This window comes from Carcharodon carcharias, chromosome 7, assembly GCF_017639515.1.
Source record: "Carcharodon carcharias isolate sCarCar2 chromosome 7, sCarCar2.pri, whole genome shotgun sequence".
NCBI lineage: Eukaryota > Metazoa > Chordata > Chondrichthyes > Lamniformes > Lamnidae > Carcharodon > Carcharodon carcharias.
In genome coordinates this window covers 67,465,831-67,487,863 of record NC_054473.1, presented here as the reverse complement: position 1 = coordinate 67,487,863, position 22,033 = coordinate 67,465,831, and the positions used below count along the sequence as shown (strand labels likewise).

General features: G+C 42.1%; 1 protein-coding gene across 1 annotated transcript in view; it reads right to left on the bottom strand.

Annotated features, from left to right (window-relative positions):
• Window positions 1-468: 468 nt before the first annotated feature.
• The window catches only part of LOC121279999 (protein bassoon-like), a 382,622-nt gene continuing 361,057 nt past the window's right edge, over window positions 469-22,033 (bottom strand). The window contains exons 8-9 of the mRNA XM_041191629.1: window positions 1,838-3,983; window positions 469-1,424 (exon numbers count right to left, since the gene is read on the bottom strand). Coding sequence (XP_041047563.1) covers window positions 469-1,424; window positions 1,838-3,983 — 3,102 coding nt within the window. The remainder of the gene's footprint in view (window positions 1,425-1,837; window positions 3,984-22,033) is intronic.

The window sequence follows — 22,033 nt, the reverse complement described above, 5'->3', positions numbered from 1 at the left end:
AAAACTTCTTTTAAATTTAAAAGTCATTTGAAATATCATATCCAGGGGCCATTCAAACCAAAAGACTCAGATTTGGTGCCGGATTTGAATTGGCTGAAACTGACTAGGGCAGCACTAACAGCACTATAATTAGGTTGCATCCCTCAATCAGGGGGGTGAAAGACCAGCCATAGTTCCTGATCCCAGAGCAGTAACCCTTGTCAGCTGATATGTGTAGCACACAGAATTGGGCTTGATGTGATGCCTCCACATTGGAATAGCCTGTCAATACTCAATGTGTGGGATCACACATTATGAATGTTAACTTTGGTGAGGTAGAGGAGAGCTGTCAGCATCTGTGGAATAGTACGTGACATGAAGAGTCAACATTTGGAGAAACAGGGACAAAATAGAGAAAAAGCCATAAAAAAGTTGTGTTGTATGATCCATCTTTGAAATACCTTGGACATTCATAATACTGATAATTAGTTAGAACCATGAAAACATTACCATGCTGGTGGTAGGCCTGGTTTGTGGCGGTTGTGCCTGGGGCTGGGGCTGGGGCTTGGACTGGGCTGCAGGTTGCTGAAGAGTCTGCTGCCGTGGTTGCCGTGGCTGCTGTTGCTGCGGCTGCTGTTGTTGCGGTTGCTGTGCCTGTTGCTGCTGCTGCTGCTGGGTCGGCCCTGGCTGCTGCTGTTGCTGTTGTTGTGGCCGTGCTTGTTGCTGCTGTGGTGGCCGTGCCTGTTGCTGTGGTTGAGGTTGGCGTGGTTGCTGCTGCTGCAGGGGTGGTGCTCGTTGCTGCGCTTGCGATGATGGCTGCCGCACTTGCTGAGATGGTGACTGTCGTACCTGCTGCTGTGAATGACTCTGCCGCGATGGTGGTGGTTGATTGTGCTGTGACCGAACTTGCTGCTGCGGAGGCAGTGGTTCTGATTGTTTTCTAGCTGCCTGTTGTTGTTGTTGCTGCTGCTGCTGCTGCGAGTGTTTCTGTGATCGTGGTAGCTCAGCATCCGGGTGATGCCCGGATGATGATCGAGGCTGGGTCCACTCAGCAGAACCCAAGTGAGGATCTCGTTGAGATCTCTGCTCGGTTTGTTGGCTTCTTCTTTGTGAAGGCTGCTGAGAATATTGCCGGGATTCTTGGCGATGCTGTTCTTTTGGATGCTGCCTTGATGACTTCCGGGAAGGCTCCTCAGCAGCATGGCGTGAAGAGTGTCGGCCAGGCTCTCCATACTGGTATGCAGGCTGTTTCTGATGATCCTTTGAGGAATATCGTGACTGTGAGCGCTCTGCCGGCTGCCATGAATCATCTGGTGCTTCGTCATAGTTGTGGCGCGAGTGGTTTCGGTGACTGCGTCTCTGTGATGAAGATTGACCACTATAATGTCTGGAACGCTCCCTTGGTTTTTCAAACCAGTCTGTCTCCTCTTGGCCCAAGTGGTAGGCTTCAAAAACCAAAAACACATTACAGTCACTCTATTCTCCAGCTGTGTGTGTGGTATCAAATCTGTAGCCATGCAAAGGTTCAATGCAGGCAGCTTGCCACATGCAGGGAGCTCCAGGATAAGTTACTTGACAAACAGAATAAACCCACAAAAACACATCACTGAACAAACATACCACCAACAGAAACAATGAGCTTTGCAGCATGCTAAAAATGTTAAAAAAGAGTGCATACAAAAGGGTAAAGGCACATGCCAATCAATTAGGCTTTAACCTTGTAAGAATTAAGTCTGTTTCATACATGCACTTATTTACAATGTTGAAAAGATGTTTTTTCTGTTCAAAACTTTTGCACTGAACATGCTTTGGAAATGATCTATGTTAAGTTGATGAGGTCACCAGTGATATTTTTTACCTTCACTGTCAGACACAGCACAGTGCATATCATCCATGACATAACCATCATCCTCTCTGTATGTATGACTACGTGATGTCTCTTTGACATCCTGAACATCAGGCAGGGAGTGGCTGGAACCAAATTGAGATCTGCTGTCCACAACATTTGGTGGGAGTGGTTCTCTAGTGGCCCGTGCCACATGCATCTGGTTTCCCATAGGACTCAAAGGGCTTTCCTCTTCAGAGGCCTGTGCCCTCATTGGAGCACGCCCTCGACTATGGCCCAATCCCATCTTTTGAGACCTCTCCATGGTGTCTCTTTCATAAGATTTACTTCTTGGACTGGCTGCTTCTTTCCCTGATTTTTCCATTCCATGCATTGAGGAGGACCTTGATCTGCTGCCATTGCTGTACCCTCTCTCAGAATCTTCCATTGCTTCTCTACTACCATGACCAGAATATCTCTGCTGGTCATAAATATTTTTCTTGAGACCGTATGTTATCTCATCCTGAAGTTTCTGTGCCCTAAGGATCACATTGTTTCCTGAAGATGAAGTTGTGACAGTATATGAAGCAAAATCAGATTCCACATCTTTGGCTTCTTCTATAGGTGAAAATTTGGAGATTTTCTGTTCGATGTTTTGCTTTCTGTGTTTGCTGCGCTTGGCAGATATTACAGCAGGAGCCAGTTGTTTTGATGAATGCTTTTGAGACCCATAAGGAGAGTTGTGCTTGTCTGTGCGGGAGGAATGTCTCTGATTGTTATCTGCATAGTAATATGAAGATCCACTTGAGGAGTTTGATATTCTGCTATGGCTATCTAAATTCCTTTGGTATCCATTCTTCCCTCGATGGTCTGATACCTGGAGGTCATACATATCTTCCTCTGATTCATCATCAGCTTTATTGTAAGCATGGGTTCTGTTAGAGTTCGTTGTCTCTGAGAAGTCATTCTTTTCCTTTGAATGCCTTGAATTACTATGTTGAGGGGTTTGCTCTACTTTCTGGCTTTCTGTTGCTGAGGTATTCTCTTTGGTCAATTCACTGATATCATCAATCATGACATAATTGCGAGAAACATTGTGCTCTAAGCTTGCATACAGAGAGTCAGCTGAATAGTTAGTTGAAGGACTTTCTATTGCATTTCCACTATCAGCAACTCTCATCTCTGCATTCTTGTACTGATCATAGTTGTTACTCATTGTTGTGGTTGTGTAAACTTTCTCAGTTGGAGTTGCAGAAATAATTGCATTTGGATTACCAATTACTTCATAATTGGTGGGTATTTTCTGTTCAAGATCTGCTAATGATGTCTGCCTTGGTTTCTGATGTTGTGCCGGGATATTTGCCTGTTGTTGATACTGAACATTATGACCAGACTGGAAGGAAGCCTGATTTGGATAGGTTGTAGGAGCATGGTATTGGTTAGGTGGTTGGAATCCAGTTGCATTTTGTAAACTATTGTCACTCTGGTAATTTGTGTTCTGTGGATATGCATGTGGCTGATAAGTGTTTTGAGAATGCAGGGCAGAATGAGGCTGAAAATTATTTTGTGACTGGTAACCGTTTGGAACTGGGTAGTGGGGTGGCTGATAACCTGCAGGTTGGTAATTCGTCAAACCTTGAGGAGTGGTCTGTGATGGAGGATACTGTGATGATGTGGTTGTATGCTGTGTCATTGAGAATTCAGAATACTGATTAACTGGAGCAGTATGTGGCCTAGCTAAGACATTGTTGCTGTTGTACGAAGATATTCGGATGTTATTGACCTCACTGTCTGACATATAGTCCCGGTCTTCTCCCAAGCCCCGCACATAACCCCCATCTCGCTTTGTTGGATCTTTGACAAAGGTTTCCTTTCTACGATTGATTCCTAGTTCTATGTAACGCAGCTTTGCATCAATTTCCTTTTCTTCTTCATCAAGCTCTGCCTGTTTCTTCTGGAGTTTGTTTGATTCTTGCTCTACTTTCTCCAGCTCATGGCTGATATCCTTAAGGAGTTTATCACGAGTGATCTGGTCAGGCAGGGTTCCCCGTTTACGAGGCAGGGAGGTTCCAAATAGCTGTGGATGAATTGGCGCACTACCATGTATTATTTCTTCAGGTGGTGGACTTGGCAGGGTTCTCTTCACTTTCTTCATCGTGCTCTGCTGCCAATTTCCAATCTGAAAAACAAAATTGCAGATTTTCTGTTACCCCTGTGAAGTACATCATCTTATTTTGATGTTTGCTATGAATTAGCTTTTTCCCCAGAAAAAAGAGATCATCCCAAAATGAGAGGAATTGGCTCATAGAATTAACCCACACAAGCATGCAGTATTAGCTACTCCAGTTGGACTATTACTCCACAAATATATAACAAAACCCATGTACAGCTATAAGAGAGACCACTGAATACAAGGACTTGGAGCATACTCTTTCGTCGCAAACTCAAGTTTAACACTATCAGGGAGAAACAATTTTCGGCTTATCCAACAACGTACTCATTTGGTAATAATCAATTAATTACATTCTGGAAAATGACATTTAAAGCTGCACATAAGACATGTTCGAGATTCAACGAAGTAAATAATATTGTACCTAAACTTTACATAATCCTGATGCACATTTGAAATAACTAAACAGTATCTGTTAGCTAGTAGTATATCTACTAGCCGTGTACTCAATTCCTTGGCTTTCAGAATGCAAATTGCAGTACTACAAGAGTTTTTGTTTTGTTCAGAAACAGGGACAAATTTTGACTTTCAAATCAGTCAATTTTCACTTATTAGGGTAAGATCATTGATGTAGTATATTTTATTCCAATACCTTCTTATTTGTATTTTAGTGCAAAAGATAAAACAGTTCTAGTCGCTTAATTGGTTTTGCAATTATTTTCACCACTCAACGTGTAATTAGCGCAACTAGCAATGTTTTCATCATCAACTTTTCCTACTATTATTTGAAGTGATGCAGTGCACATTTTTGCATCTTCTTGGTTTTCTGTAACTGACAAGGAAAACACTTGCAATTCCTCATTCACACTGCATGAACAATAGCCAACATGTGAGAAACACCTACGGTGCTTTAACTACACATGACCAGCTGAGATGCCTCCATCATATCACATGGAATCTAGGATTGAAACTCAGAAAAGTTAACTTAAGCAAGAAAACAACATTAGAAAAAAAATATCACTAAAGAATGACAGATTCTACTTCAGGATTGTAAAGGAAGTAGGGGAAGAAATTGTAAATGCTTTAGCCATAATCTTGCAAATTTTCTAGCTTTAGGAATTGTTTCTTTCAATTGGAAAATTGTAAATATAACTCCATCATTTAAAAAAAGAAATTATGGATCTGTTAGTCTAACATCTGTTGTGGGGAAAATGTTGGAATCTATAAATAAGGGCAGAGTGACTGAGGTTTTAGGGTAATTTGAACTGATTGGAGAGAGCCAGCATGAATTGTAAAGGGTAGGTCACATCTTATGAACCTAATTGAATTTTTTGAGGAAATAATTACAGTGGTGGACATGGGAATGTAAATGGATGTAGTCAAAATGAATTTCCAGATAAAAGACTGTTCGATATAATTAGGTTTCCACATAAAAGACTGTTCGATATCATTAAAGCTGATGAAATTAAAGGCAAATTATTGACCTGGTTAGTAGATTTGCCAAGCAAAAGATAGAAGACAGACAGAAGGACTAAAGGGTATATACTCCAATTGGAACAAAGTAACTAGCAGTGTTCCACAAGGATCTGTGCTGGGGCCTCAGCTATTCATTATATTTAGTAATGACTTAGATAACCTAACATATATCTAACTTTGTCATTGACACAAAGATAGATGGCATTCTACACAACATAATCGGGAACAGAAATTACAAAGAGACATTGGTAGCTTAACTAAGCGAGTAAAGCTGTGGCAGATAGGTTTCAGCACACTTAAGTTTGAGGCCATCTATTTCGAACCAAGAAAGAAAGTTCGAGTATTTTAAATGGTGAAAAGCTAGAAACAGTAAAGGTCCAAAAGATTTACGGATCCTTGTATGCACATTAAAATGAAGTTGTGAGGCTCAAAAATAATCAAAAAGCTAATGGAATTTTGGCCTTTATAACCAGAGGGCTAGATAATAAAGGGGAGGAATTTTGCTTCAGTTATAGAAATCCCTGGTTAGACCACTTCTGGAATACTATGTACAGCCCTAGTTACTGCACCTTAAAAAGAGATATTGGCTTTAGAAGGATTAATACACTAGAATGTTACTAGGGCTTCAAGCGTTAAATTGTGAGGCGTAATTAATCTTGTATCCCCTGGAATATAGGAAGTTAAGGGGTGGTTTGATTGAGATTTTTAGGATTATGAAAGGAATTGGTAGGGTAGATAGAGAGACACTTACTCTGCCAGTGGGGTAGTCGAGGACAAGGGAACATAAACTTAAAATCAGAACCAAGTCATTCAGGAGAGAAGTTAGGAAATACTTCTTCATGCAAAGAGTGACAGAAGTGTGGAACTCTAACACACGAAGAACAGTTGAGATGACTCGACAAAACCAGATGAAGAACTCATGAAATGACTCATTCATATCACATGGAGAACAGCTGATGAAGCTCTGTACAACTTTGTTTTGAGTTTTTCTTTCCTCCTATTCTGAAGACACTGAATAATCAGGCAAGCAGGGTTCTGTGTGTGATGACGGCTCTACAATATTTCAAGCGTGTAACCATTCCTCATGTATAAGTCCATCAACCAAGTGATTTGAGAATAGGAGTAATTTGGCTGAAAAAGTACATTTTGTCATAGGGAAGACTAGAATGCCATAGTACATTTAAGCCCCGGCTCAATTTTCCCATTGCCATTCAAGGGGCATCGAGATTATTTTTTGTGCACTATCTTCTATACTGGTTATGATAGAATCATAGAATGATACAGCAGAGAAGGAAGTCATTTGGTTTACAGAAAGTAAATATCCTTAGGACGGGTGCCTCATTGGAATGAAAGAGTACCATTTTCCATCCGTATTGCAATGTGCTGTAATCATGGCTTTCCATTGAAGATTGAGAAAGAGAACGATTTCAACTGCAGATGGCCGCTAATCATTTCTTTTAGTTCTTAATGAGGTAAACAAACAAAAAGGTAAAATATTCAAGGGATGTTAAGAAATCTAGTAAACTTCAAGTTAGATATTTTGTACGTTTGTCCAAAATTCTCTAGAACCTGGCCATGCAATCCTGCCTAGGGACCAATAAACACCTTGCTCTCGAATTAGGTTTGTTAAGTGGTTTCATTATTGATGCAGCAGTTGTAAACTGCTACCTTACTAAGAATCATTAAAAATGTCATAAAATATTATTGCGAAGGGGATGCATTATAGAGAGGTGTTTTATGTAGTTTCTCTGTCAGCGAGTCATAAAAGAGTATAATCTTTAGTGAAGGTACATTGCAGAGAGGCATTCTATATTAATGGCAGAGTCATAAACAATTGTACAGTATTCACTTAATAGTGAGGGAATGTTAGATGCTTTATATTATTTCCATATTAGTGAAGAAACTATAAAGACATATTAGTAAGTTTTCAGTTAGGGAAAGTATCTTTATAGTTTCACTACCAGAAAACAACAAATTACATTCTGCTGGAAATTACTATTGTGAGAAGATAGGTGTTCTTATTTTAATTTACATAAAAATCAAAAGAAAAATATCTATAAAGAAATGATAGAATATACTATAGAATTTATGCAATGGTCAAGAAAATCCAGCCAACAAATTGCAGCATTTTGATTTACTTGTTTTGAGGGTTTTAATTTGCTGGTGTTTGATGTACTTATTTGGTGGCCTTGTGGATAAAGTCACTCGTCAGTGTATTTTTTAATATTCTTTCATGGAATGTGAGCATTGCTGGCAAGGCTAACATTTGTTGCTTATCCCAAGCACCCTTGAGAAGGTGGTGGTGAACTGCCTTTTTGAACTGCTGCAATCCATCTAGTGTAGTTACACCTACAGTACTGTTAGGAAGGGAGTTCCATTATTTTAACCCAGCAACAGTGAAGGAATGGCAAAATATTTCCAAGTCAGGATGATGTGTGGCTTGGAGGATAAATTCCAGGCGGTGACTTATTTTGCCATAAGTCTGCTGCTCTTGCTCTTCTAGGTGGTAGAGTTTAAGGATTTGAAAGGTACTGTCAAATGAACCTTGGTGAGTTGCTGCAGTGCATCTTGCATAGGGTACACTTTGCTGCCATTGTGCATTGGTGATGGAGGGAGTGACTGGTAGGTGGTGGTTGCAGCACTGATCAAGCAGGCTGCTTTTTTTATGGATTGTATCAAGTAAAGAACACAAGTAATTTGGAAACCAAGTTTGTTTTTGATAACTGCTATAGTATAAAATGTTACTGTAAAGGCAAAGTCAATATAATTAGTGAGAATTTTGCTTTTGATTAATACATCAGACTTAAGAGTTGCAAAATCTTGTCCGAATGAAAATCCTACAAGGCCAAGTATATCACTGATTTAATCTTTAAAATCAATTCCTTCACCTTTCACGTGAAGTGAGAATATTTCTCTTTCTTTTTACACTTCTTCCTTCTATGCAATGTACCAATATTTAAATGCAAGGATGGGCAGATGAGGCTGGCCTATTATGCTCCTCAACCATCAAGGAACTGGGCCATATCAGGACAATCCAAATACATATTCTCCTTTATTTAGTGGAAGTGCCTCATCTGCAAGTAATTTGTGATCAGCAGCTTGTTTTGTCAGATCCAGAAAAGAAAAAAAATACTGAATCCCCTTAATCCCACACGCATAAACTACATCACTGAGCAGCTAACTCTGCTTAGTTAGATTGGCATGTTATTAAAGGCTCACAATTGAAAATATTCAACGATAATGTGTATGAATGTGTAATTAGTACTACTATCTCACCAACTATACACTCTTTGAAGTAATTCACAATCCCAAAGAACACCTGCCTATTGGCTTATTGTGACATTGGGAAGTTAACAAAAAGGAAAAATGATAACATTGAACATTAGTCTCCATTCTGTAGTTGGAAACAAAATAATATGATTCTTAAGGAACCATTTTTTGGATAATGGCAAAGTCTAATAGATCACTGCAGATGACAACCATGTCCATTTTCAGGGTTGGCAAGGAAAGCAGGCCCCATAACAGAAATAAGAGAGAGATAAGGAGGCAGAGAGAATGTATAAACCTCATTATGGTCTTTTGTTAGTATACTGATCTGGTAAAGTATTCCACTTCCACTGAAATAAGGATGGATCTTTTCAAGTTTCCTCCCCATTTTTCTACCAGTTGATCGTGGACTATGGGGTAAGAAATAGTTCATCCGTTGGTGGCTCTCATAAGATAAAACTGTTTTAAAGAAAGCAAATAATGATACTTGATGGTACTACTGGAAGTGACCAAATCCAGGTATATAATTCCAACAGCCTAACCCCTTGCCAATCACTCCCATTGGCTGAATAATGTGGAACTAAGTCATACAGATCAGGAAGATTTAGAGTTCTATCCCAAGTTCTGCTAGGTTAGTTGATCTCTGCCAGGATCAGTTGTAAGACCTCAGTGGTCTTGTGCAGGGGATTTGGGGGGGGGGGGGCGGGCAGGCACAAGGTGGAAATAAACATTTAAGTGTGCATGTGTGGATGTTGTGGAAGACATGGCCTAACTCAGCTGTGATGTCACCTACAGTTGAATAATACCGATGACACTGTCTAGGCACAGGAAGAGTGACCATTTGGGATGATGACACTGTCTAGACACAGGGAGAGTGACCACTTGGCTGATAAACTTGAGCGTTGTCAGCACCTATGATGCAAAATTTATTACACAACTTTTAATGCTCGGCGTAATGAATGCAAATGATTTCTGCCGAATCTGCCTTTAACCAGTGAGACATTTTGGGAAACTAATTTTTTTTTCAGTGCTTTGATACAGTGAGTGCCAGCAGGCTTAATTTATTCCTTGGGCAACAGTGCAAGATTCACAATCTGATTATCCTGCCTTCCTTTTCATAGAAAACCTGATTCAAGCAGAATACTTCCTGCATTTATCAGAGTTTAACTGTATTTCATGATTTTACCCTTCTGATCTAAATCTTTTTATAAAGCACATTATTAGAAAACAACTTCCAAGAATATTAACTCTAATTGTAATATCCTTAAGGAACCCCATAATTTCTTATCAAATATGCTTAATCAATATGAAGTAATTAAACGTCATTGATCTGCAAAGAAATGTTGAAGCTTCGTGGAAAAGATAACACATTGTTCAGATGGATTGCGAATTGGCTTAGCAATGAGAGAGATTGGAATTAAAGTGCAAATGGTTTGTCTCGAGTACAATAACCAGTGTGTTCCACAAAGATCTGTTCTATGGCTCCTGTGGTTCACAACATTTTTGAAAGGTATGGAACAATGTATCTGTAGTAAATCAGCTGAATAAAGACACGAGAACAGGAAGAAGTTTGAGGGTTTTGTGAAACTTGGACCATTTATGTGGATGAGCTTAGATACAGAAGATGGATGTTGCTGTCAATCAATGCCATAAACATGTAAACAAAGCACTGGGGTTCACTTCTAGAGGAATAGAATTGAAAAGCAGACAAATTATGTTAAACATTTATGGCACCCTCATTAGACTGCACACGCAAACAAACAGTACTGCGAACAGTTCTGGTCTCCATTTTACAAAATGGATTTGGGTCACTGGAGAAGGTGTAATAACAATTACAAGGATGATACCAGAACTGACAAATTATAAATATCAAGAAAGACTGAAGAGGCTGAAGTCCTTTTCTCCAAGAAAAAGGTTGAGGAGTGGTCTGACAGAGGTCCTGGAATCCTCAAGCGTAAATGCATATTGGAATAAGTAACTGTAAACACATGTATATTATGAAAGAGTTCCAGTTTAAAATAGAGAAATTCAACCTCCTGGGGTTACACCTCCTTAAAGTATCAGTAAGTAACATGAAAGAGTTAGGTTGTGGAAATGGTGTGGGAATCACAATGTACAATTAATCCTTTTATTTCACTGCGGGCTGCAGGCAAAATTCATGCTGCCTATTCAGTTACATGCTTGCAAGGTGCAGCCAGCATTAAGCATGCTTTTGAGTGGCTGCATGCCTGAGCAGGGGGTGAAAAATTTTAAGAGGCTAGGTATGAGGTCAAGTCAATCTACATCTCTTAAAGGGGAGGTGCACTTTGACTGGATCAGATGATGGACATGGCTGGGGTGGTGTGCCTGACCTGCGAGTAGCGTGACAATGCACAACAGTGGAGAGAGTGAACTTCAAGGTTCTGCTGAAGACATGTTCAATTGCGTGACGTTAAGAAAGAGCATCAGCTGGAGGATTGGGGTTGAAAATTGTATCACTAAGTCAGATCAGCTTTACGCAGTGATGTCACGTTCTGCCTTTTCTGCACACTTCTGACATGCTCCCAGTGCCGCATTAATGACTTCACCAAAATGGCGGCTGGTGCAGCCAACGCCAGAAGTGTGCGTAGGGTGCCATTTTAGACCCCAAGCGGCATTGTTAACTCCGAAAATGTGGGTGTTACGCAACCAAATTTTGTGGCTTTAGCTTTTAACTTGAGCCAGTGGGATTAAGGACTGGCAGAAAGTGGGAAGCAGTGTTTCACAGGTAACAATGCTGGGACCACTGTCATTCACCAATAAATGAGTTTGGCTCAGGAGTCAGAAGTACAATTTCGAAATTGTACATAGGGTTGGGGGTGGGAGGGGTAGGTGGTCGACGGAGAAGGTTAACAATTGAAACTGAGGAAGGACCGACCAAAACAAAATACAAGACGTTCGTAAACTTATAGAATGGCATATAAATTGCAACTTACCTTCAGGATAATAAATGAGAGGCATTTTAGTAGGAGCTCACATATTCATGAGAAAATAAACATCTAAATGGGTAGAGGAGCAATGAGATCTAGAGGTACAGATTCATGAATCATTAGAAGTAGCAGCATAAGTTAACAAAGGCCATAAACATGTAAACAAAGACTGAGGTTCACTTCTAGAGGAATAGAATTGAATAGCAGACAAATTATGTTAAACATTTATAGCACCTTGGTTAGACTACACACACAAACAAACAGTACTGCGAACAGTTCTGGTCTCCATTTTACAAAATGGATTTGGGTCACTGGAAAAGGTGTAATAATGATTACAAGGATGATACCAAACTGACAAATTATAAATATCAAGAGGGACTGAAGAGGCTGAGGTTCTTTTCTCCAAGAAAAAGAAGATTGAGGAGTGGTCTGGCAGAGGTCCTGGAATCCTCAAGCTACCCTCCTGTGGGAAAGGACAAGACGAGCTGCACCAAAAACTATATACAATGATTAAACTGTGCTAATGGTACAATAAAAACAGAAAATGCTGGAAATACTCAGCAGGTCTGGCAGCATCTGTGGAAAAAATAATGGTACTGGGATCATAGTATTTAAGAGCTCTGCATTCAAAGCGTTTTTATCTACTTTTAAATTTACGGTCACTCTTCAAGGGTGTTTGAAAGTCCACAGCTAAATACAGAAACAAGACAAAAAGTTTGCTTTGAATTGCTTTTAAAATGGGAAGTTTGAGAGGCATAATTAAGGTAATCACATTTTAATGAGGTGCAAAGAGCATATTGAACAGTTGAGTCCGCCTGAAATAGCTGGCTTCTAGGGTGATGAAAAATGGTTATTGTTAAGTGCCCAGCATAGATGGTTGCACATCATAGGTGTGGGTGCAGTTAGTGTGGGGACTGTATTCAACTTCTGGGTTGTTTCAAGCTTCCTCAAATCCTGTCTGAATATGTTGACTGCTAATAACAGCCAGTGCACATTTTGGTCAACTGAATACAAATAGCATTTTTTCAAGCAACACACATTCATACCACATAAGGTTATCTTTCACACCTTATGCAGTTTGTTTTTTCAAAATGTTGTTCAGCTCATAACTTGAGCTTTAAATTAAAAATTCGTGAACTAGAATGATGCAATGAAGTTTTTTTCATTTCAGGCTAAAATACTTGTGACAGAAATTTGAAGGCTCTCTTTCCTTTATTCAAATGAATAAAAGCAAGTTACACAGAAATTTATTAAATGGAATTTACAGCATTTGAACAGGCCATTCAGCCCAACTGGTCTATACCTGTTATTGTACCTGTCTCAAGCTCCTGCCACCCTATTAGCATATTCTTCTACCCCTTTCTCATTATGTACTTATCTAGCTTCCCCATAAATGCATCATGCTAATGGCCTCAATTGCTCCATATGGTATTGAGTTCCACATGCTTCCTACTTTCTGATAAAGGAATTTCTCCTGAATTCATTATTGGAATTATTAGTGACTACCCTGTATTTATGGCTGCTAGGTTTAGTTTAACCTCAAGGGGAAACATCAACTGCAAAATGAAGCTCCACTGTGCCTGGATTTTCAACATTTAGAATGCTGTTTTGTCTCCAGAATGGTTTTTGCAGTGAGCAAACACACCTCTGGGGTTAACCATGTCAGGTACCATTTTGGTGAGGATGCTAGTATGCACAGAGGGAGCATCTGCCTGAAGCATGCAGATTAGGCAAATTGTGACATCAATCAGCATGATTTGATGCCAGCACTGCCATTTTGGAACTCACTGCTTCAGCTATTGCCTTCTCTTAACCTCGCACAACTGAACAAGTGTTCAGCAGCAGCAGAGAACCCAAGCAGTGCTATTTAAAGGGATTGTCCACTACTTATAGATTAGTTTCTTATTGTTTTCTGCTGGGTTTTGCTGCAATTATAAAAGTGTTTGGTGGTTCCACAGTTATTTAAAACTGAAGTCTACAGGAAGCGGTGAGGTGAGAGTGACTGCCCTTGACATCAAGGCAGCATTTGACCGGGTTTGGCATCAAGGAGCCCTAGAAAAACTGGAGTCAATGGGAATCAGGGGAAAATTCTCTGTTGGTTGGAGTCATACCTAGCACAAAGGAGGATGATTGTGGTTGCTGGTGGTCCATTATCTCAGTTATAAGACCATAAGACGTAGGAGCAGAAGTAGGCCATTCGGCCCATCCTGTCTGCTCCACCATTCAATGAGATCATGGCTGATCTGATAATCCTCAACTCCATTTTCCTACCTTTTCCCCATAATCCTTGATTCCTCAGGATAGTGTCCCCAGCCCAGCCATCTTCAGCTGCTTCATCAATGACCTTCCTTCCATCATAAGGCCAGAAGTGGGTTTGTTCACTCATGATTGCACAATGTTGGGCACCATTCATGACTCCTCAGATACTGAAGCCGTTCATGTCCAAATGCAGCAAGTCCTGGACAATATCCAGGCTTGGGCTGACAAGTGGCAAGTAACATTCACACCACACAAGTGCCAGGCAATGCCATCTCCAACAAGAGAAAACTAACTGTCGCACCCTGACATTCAATGGCATTGCCATCGCAGAATCTCCCACTATCAACATCTTGGAAGTTACCATTGACCAGAAAATGAACTGGACTAGCCATATAAATACTGTGGCTACAAGAGCAGGTCAAAGGCTGGGAATCCTGCGGTGAGTAACCCACTACCCGACTCCCCAAACCTGTCCACCATCTATAAGGCATAAGTCAGGAGTGTGATGAAATACTCCCCACTTGCCTGGATGAGTGCAGCTCCAACAACACTCATGAAGCTTCACACCATCCAGGACAAAGCAGCCAGCTTGATTGGCACCACATCCACAAACATTCACTCTCTCCATCACCGACACACCAGTGGCGGCAGTGTGTATCATCTACAAGATGCACCGCAGGAACTCACCAAGGCTCCTTACACAGCACCTTCCAATTCCACGACCTTTATCATCTAGAAGGGCAATGGCTGCAGACACGTGGAACAACACCACCTGGAGGTTAACCTCCAAGCCACTCACCATCCTGACTTGAAAATATATCGCTGTTCCCTCACTGTCACTGGGTCAAAATCCTGGAATTCCCACCCTAACAGCACTGTGGGCATACCTACACCACAGGGACCGCAGTGGTTCAAGGCGGTAGCTTACCATCTCCTCAAGAGCAATTAGGGATGGGCAATAAATGCTGGCCCAGCCAGCAACGTCCACATCCCATGAATGCATAAAAACAAAAAAAAAAGCACTGTGGAGTTTGCTGTAAGACTTTGACCTGATTCAAGCATTCTGCAAAAATCATTTGCTTTGAGATACAGATACAGTAGTCTGTTTGGAATACAGGACAACTTGGAAAATAAGCAACAGTAAAACAGAGCAAAATAAGCTGCTGGAAGATGGAGAAAATGAAGGGGGAGAAAGCAGCTCAGCAAGAGGCAGAGCTGCCCTGCATGTTCAGGGCATAATTTACTTATATCTGAACCTAACTGAGGAACAGTGTATCACTCGTCTCTTCTTCAGGAAGGGTGTTCTCACTGAAATCTGCCACATGCTGCAGCCACAACTGCAACCTCAGAGCAGGACAAGGATAGCATTGCCAGCGATTGTGAAGCATTGAAAACATAGAAACTAGGAGCAGGAATAGGCCATTTGGTCATTCAAGCCTCTATCTCAACGCCATATTACCACGTTCTCTGCTTTCTCCTTGATGCCCCTAACATCCAAAAATTTATCAATTTCTTTCTTGAATATACTCAGTGACCCAGTCTCCACAGCCTTCTGTGATAGAGAACTCCACAGGTTGACAACCCTCTGTGTAAAGAAATGTTTCCTCTTCTCAGTCCTTAATGGCCTGCCCCGTTTCCTGAGACTGTGGCCCTTGGTTCTAGGCTCCCCAGCCAGGGGAAACATCCTTTCTGCATCTAGTCTGTCTAGCCTTGTTACAATTTTATATGTTTCAATCAGATCCCCTCTCATTCTTCTAAACTCTAGTGAATACAGACTCAATTGAACCAATCGCTCCTCATACGACAGTCCTGCCATCCCTTGGTATCAGCCTAGTGAACCTTCGCTGCACTCCCTCTATGGCAAGTATACCTTTCCTTAGGTAGGGAGACCAAAACTGCATGCAATACTCCAGGTGTGGTCTCACCAAGGCCTTGTATAACTGCAGTGAGACATCCCTACTTCTGAACTCAAATCCTCTTGCAATGAAGGCCAACGTACCATTTGCCTTCCTAATTGCTTGCTGCACCTGCCTGTTTACTTTCATTGACTGGTTTACATGGACACCCAGGTCCCTTTCTACATCCACATTTCCCAATATGTCACAATTTAAATAATACTGCCTGTTTTTCACACTGAAGCATGTAACTTCACACTTATCCACGTTATACTGCATCTGCCATGTGTTTGCCCACACACACACAACTTGTCTAAATCGCCTTGAAGCCTCCTTGCATCTTCCTCACAACCCCGCCGTTTTGTGTCGTCAGCAAACTTGGAAATATTGTATTTGGTTTCCTCATCCAAGTCATTTATATATATCGTGAATAGCTGGGGCTCAAGCACTGATCCCTGCAGTACATCACTAGTCACCACCAGCCATCCGGAAAAAAACCCATTTATTCCCACTCTCTGTTTCCGGTCTGTCAACCAATTTTCAATCCATGCCAATATAATACCCCTAATCCCATGTGCTTTAATTTTTTTCACTAGCCTCTTAAGTGGGACCTTATCAAATACCTTCTTGAAATCTAAATACACCACATTCACTGGTTCTCCCTTATCTATTCCACTAGTTATATCCTCAAAAAACTCCAATAGATTAGTTAAGTATGATTTCCCTTTCATAAACCCATGCTGACTTTGTCTAATCCCATTAATGCTTTCCAGGTTCTGTTACCATATCTTTTATAATAGACTCTAGCATTTTCCCCATATTGTTGCACACTAGGGGACTTTGAGAAAAAGGAATCTCTTTTGGTTGCAATATATCTCAACATGCTGTCAGTGGCAAAGCGCACCAGGATCCTACAGTCCTCTAGGAGCCACGTGTTCAGTCCGCCTGCTGCTCTTTGGTAAGGTGACTATGGCCAAGAATTTTTGTGTTTCTGGCTCTTACCAGGCTTGAGCTGGCAATATTTGCAACATCTCCCAGTTTGCCATCCATTGTTGCATAAGGGAAGCTAATGAGGCTCTTTTGCACAGAGAGTTGAATACATTTCATTCACTCTGGACCATTTCCCAGTATCCTGGCAGCAGTCATGTTGTTTTCATTCTGCGGCAGTCAGCTGTGCTATCTGTATTTGGGCCACCACTACAAACCAAAGCGTTGCTACTGGGTGACAAGTACTATTCTTTGCCAAAGAGTAGCAGGCGGATTGAACACATGGCTCCTCGAGGACTGTAGGATCCTGGTGCACTGTGCCACCGACAGCATGCTGAGATGTATTGCAACCAAAAGAGATTCCTTTTTCTCAAAGTCCCCTAGTGTGCAACAATATGGGGAAAATGCTAGAGTCTATTATAAAAGATATGGTATCAGAACACCTGGAAAGCATTAATGGGATTAGACAAAGTCAGCATGGGTTTATGAAAGGGAAATCATACTTAACTAATCCACTTTCTCAAAATGGCCTAGTGTGTAACAATATGCCCTGTATCATGCAGGCTGGTGTCCGGTATCCTGGATCAATCATAATGCCTTCATTCTGCAGCAGGTCACTGTGCTATCTTTACTTCAGCCACCACAACAAAGGTGGCTACTGGATGACAGCAGCTATCCTTTGACAACAAAACCATGACTCTAATGCACAACCACACACATATGGGAAGCATGCATATAACAAAAACAATGCCACACAAAATGTTTTACACTATAGCGTTGTGTGCATAAACAACAATTTTGCTGCCTGGATCAATCTGGAACAGCTCTACAGAACTTGACAAATGATGTCAAGGTTCATTGTGACCTACTGCATGCTGCAAAACTTCAGCATAATAAGCGGGTACTCCTGGCCATCAGCAACAAGCAGGAGACCAGGAGGAGGAAGGAAGGAGGCAACTAACAAGTCCCTTCTGGCAGGGCCCATCATGATCCACTCATCCGGCTGTGATACCAGTAAAGACAACCTTAATTAACCATTCAACAACAATTCCACAGCTTACGTTCTCCTCTGTTACTGACTATCTCAAAGTTCACTTAGCAACAATGCAAAAAAAAATCAGCCTAAAAAAACATTCCAGAACATAATTATAAATCAAACCATGCCATATTGCATAAATATGTCAACTAATTACCCATGTACATTCCCTTAATGCCAGTCTTACTCTGTCCTACTATTCCTAGTAGTGCTACCCAGTGGCTACAGCATGGTTGGTAGAAGGTTGCCTACTTCAATGACTTCTTTTGGCTGCAGATGGCCTTGCAGGATGACCTTGAGCAGCTCTCACTCAGAAGGCCCAGCTTTGAACTGCACCATCTTAGTTTGGCAACAGCAATCAAGGCTCGCTGGGTGATAGGCAATAGCGAAGGCACTGGTGCCGCCTTTCTGAGATAGGGCAGCATGTTCACGCTCCATGACGTTGCTACCGCTTGTCCAGGGTGGTGCCTCTGCAATCCTAATAATGTGTTGGAGGACAAATTACTAGACTGCTATGACTTGAACGCTAACATCCGCAGCTATGATGGCAGCAGTCTGAGCTTGCAAGGTACAAAGCTGAGCATGCATGACTTCAAGCTCAGCCTCCATTGCAGCACTCAGGCAATGGCTGGTTTCTGCTTGTGCTGCGATGGAAGCTGAGACACTGGCCATCAGATGCTGTATGGTGGTTGGGTCCACAAGTGTGCTAAAGAGTTGCTAACACTTTAATGCTGGAAAGGACAGTCTCCAAGCTCTGCACAAGCTGTTGTCTGACTCTTCCATGCCCTTTCACAGTGACCACAGGCCTTCTGGCAGGCCTGTCGATGCACCAAACATTTCATTGTGCAAACCCAATAGCCTTCCTCTGTAGTCCACCCCATCAAAATGTCCTGCAGTAAAATGTGTGTGACCACGCCCTCCAGATAGCTGGCACCTGTGCTACCCTTGTCCCCTGCCCTGATTGCAGTTCACTTGTGCCCTGTGACTCACCATATGCAGGTCCTGCCTCTGAGCTAACCTCTGATTTATGCACAGTGCCAGTATCTGAGCTGCTGGCTGCAAGTGTGTTAGAGAGTGATGGTATTTCTTCCTAATGCTAGTCTTCTTGCACTTCCAATTCTTGCTCTCTCAACAATACCTGGTCATATTGCAACTTTTGTATCTTAAAGGGGAAAGGCAGAAGGGTAGGGGTGTGCTGAGGGGGTGGGGGAAGCAAGAGGTGCATGCTTACACCATTTTCAGTTTTCAAAGCAGAAGAGATTAGAGGGCGAGTGGGAAGTGGGATATGAGGAGAAGGATTAGCTATGAGGATAGCATCATCTCCAGGGCTGACAATGCCACAGGCTTCATCATGGCCACTCCATGCAGCGGGCAGTGGTGTTGGGGGGTGGGGGTGGGGGGGGGGGGGGGGGTGGTGCACATGGAGTCAATTCAATCTCCCAGAAATTAATTCCTATGGCCTCCATTTTGTGACACCTTGTCCTGCAAGTGAGACACAAGTGTGCTAGTGCAGTGCAATGTTTTTGGGTACATGCCTGTCCTGGTTGAATAGTTGGCAGTATGTGCAGATTGTGAAATGAGGGGTTTAAAGCAGTGTTAACTATGTGAGGATAAGGTGAAACTATGAATGCTTAGTTATGAATCCTGATTGGTAGAAATAGTTGGTCGGTCAATAATGGGGGTTTGGTGTATTGTGCAGTGCTTGAGGCTAGTGGATAAGATGACCTCTCTCACCCTCTCGCACCAAGGCCTTTAGTTGTGCCATTCTTTTGTCTTTCCCAGGTCAGAATCAGTTGTTGAATGGCTTCCAGCACCTGCTGCAATAAGAATGTAATACCCCTTTAAGGACTGCTGGCTGGATTTAAGTAGAGATAGCCTCTTAGAATTTTGCACCCTATCCCAAGTGTGCTCTTCAGTGGCTGAACATTGCAATCATTTACATTAGCACGCAGCAGGAAGTTGACACCTGTTTTTAGGAGTTATCGAATTTTATGGCTGTCTTCTTTGAGGCCAGTTTTATTAGAACTAATTTCTTCCTTGTGCAATTGTGTGAATACATAATTATACTAGGCAACATGGATTGACAGGCCACAAGGGGAACCATGTGAAAAATGTTGCAAGCAGATCATTAACGTCAATTATTTCAGAGTTAAGAGCAGGACGGGGGAAAGAAAGCTTTCGTGTTTCTAAAATTAAATCTCTATCATAGGAGGAAAAAAAAAACTTGCATTTAAATGGGACATCGTTAATGCTTTCAGGAACATTGCAAGCACAGAGGAATGAATTTTAACATGCAGGCATGTGTGGGTTTGGGAGTGGGTGGGTGGTTTCAGTGTGAAAATTGACAATGCATCAGGAAATCAGCACCAATTCCAACAACTGTGGGTGCGTAGGCTTCCCAAGCTTCCTAGAACTCGCCAATGAAAGCAAAGAGAGAACACAGCAGCAACTGAAGGAGTTGACAGGGAAATATGCTAATCAGTATTGAAGTCTCACGTCTGTTTCCTTGCTTGATTGTGTGAATGGCTTGGTTCCCAATACTAATGCTGAGAGGTTACTCTTATAACCTTGGATGTCATTTGCACAACTTCGAAGGATTGTGCATCAGCTCTCCACTTTGGAGCTGTGATTTTTTGATCAGCATGGGTGCTATTAATGTTGCTTGATTTTGGACCTCAGATGAGCTCCAGCACTAGCAGAAGCAGTAGAAGTGGATCACTAAGTAGCAGCAGCACAACCAGGAGCAGAAGCAATAACAGCCTGCTCCACACTAACATGTCACTCCAGAGCAAGGGTGGGATGAGCAGCGAGGTGCAACCCACAGGAGGCCAGACCTGCACCACAGGGTGCATAGGCTTCGACACGTCGGAATACCATTGCCTCAGGAGACTCAGCATCATATGACTGGCAGTGGTAGACATTTTCAGCCTGCTGAACAGACCTGCTGCCAAGTGGGTCTTCTGGTTACACTTGACCAATGGCTGTCAAAGTCACCACTGCCCCCAATTGTTTTATCTCTAGCTCCTTCCAGAACTCTGTAGGAGGCTTTCGTAGAATGTCACAGTTGGTAGTCAACAAATGCACAAGAAAAGTGACTGATGGCATGCTTGCTAGGACAGGCAATTGTGTCAACCTTGCATATGATGACACCAGTCAGAGTGAGTGGGCTTTCGGTTTTGTAGCTCTAGCCAGCTTCTTATGTGGTTTGGATTCAGCAAGGGTAGAGGCAGGCTGCTCAGATCTCTGTTTTAATCCTCTGGATTTTGGAGCCCATGAGGACCCTGGGAAAGACCGCTCCACTTGCACCTTTGCAGAGCAGAATCAGTTATTAGGACATGAAGCAGCATGTGGGGTACCGATTGTGGGATCCTGATTGTGGGATCAGGGTGGGGGACAGCAAAGGGGGCAAGGGATGAGAAGTGCAAGGGCTTTGAGCCAAGTCCCCACTTCAAGATCTGCATTAGGGTAATATGGACTCAAAACGTTAACTCTGTTTCTCTCTTCACAGATGCTGCCGGACCTGCTGAGTTTTTCCAGTATTTTCTGCTTTTATTTCAGATTTCCAGCATCCACAGTATTTTGCTTTTACCCCACTTCAAGGTTCTCTTTCAGCATTTATTTCATGCCCCATCCACACTTTCCAGCTAGCAGTAAGCTGGGGATCCCTTTGCTGCAGATCAGTGGAACAGCTGAACAGTCAAGGCTAGGGTTCCATGAATTCTATTCAAGGTGGCATTCACAGTACACCATTGATAAGGGCCAACATGTACTGGTATGATTGGTGCGTTTGATGTCCCATTCAAGTGGCCACTCTTTTCATGGATAAAGATGAAATGATCATCACAAAGATATCATTGGAGGACAGACTCCTCCAATCTCTTCAAGCATGCACATTGCAGCTGCAAAGTCTGCCAGTATATTTCATATTCTTTGCTGCTGCTTCAGAACAAACCTCTTGATCGACAGCCCTAGACTTCCAGCATCTACATCCAGCTGAGCAGAGTTTGAACTGTCCTGCAACCTCCAACACAGCCTCTCCACTGCTGTCCCCATTGCACCATCTGCTCTTACTGATTTGTGATGTGTCAGTCACCAAGTGAGAACCCAACTATCTTCCTACCAGTCCCATCCCATCAAAATGTGAGTATCTGAGCTGGTGCGTGATCTACACAGGTCCTGTGATGGTGCATC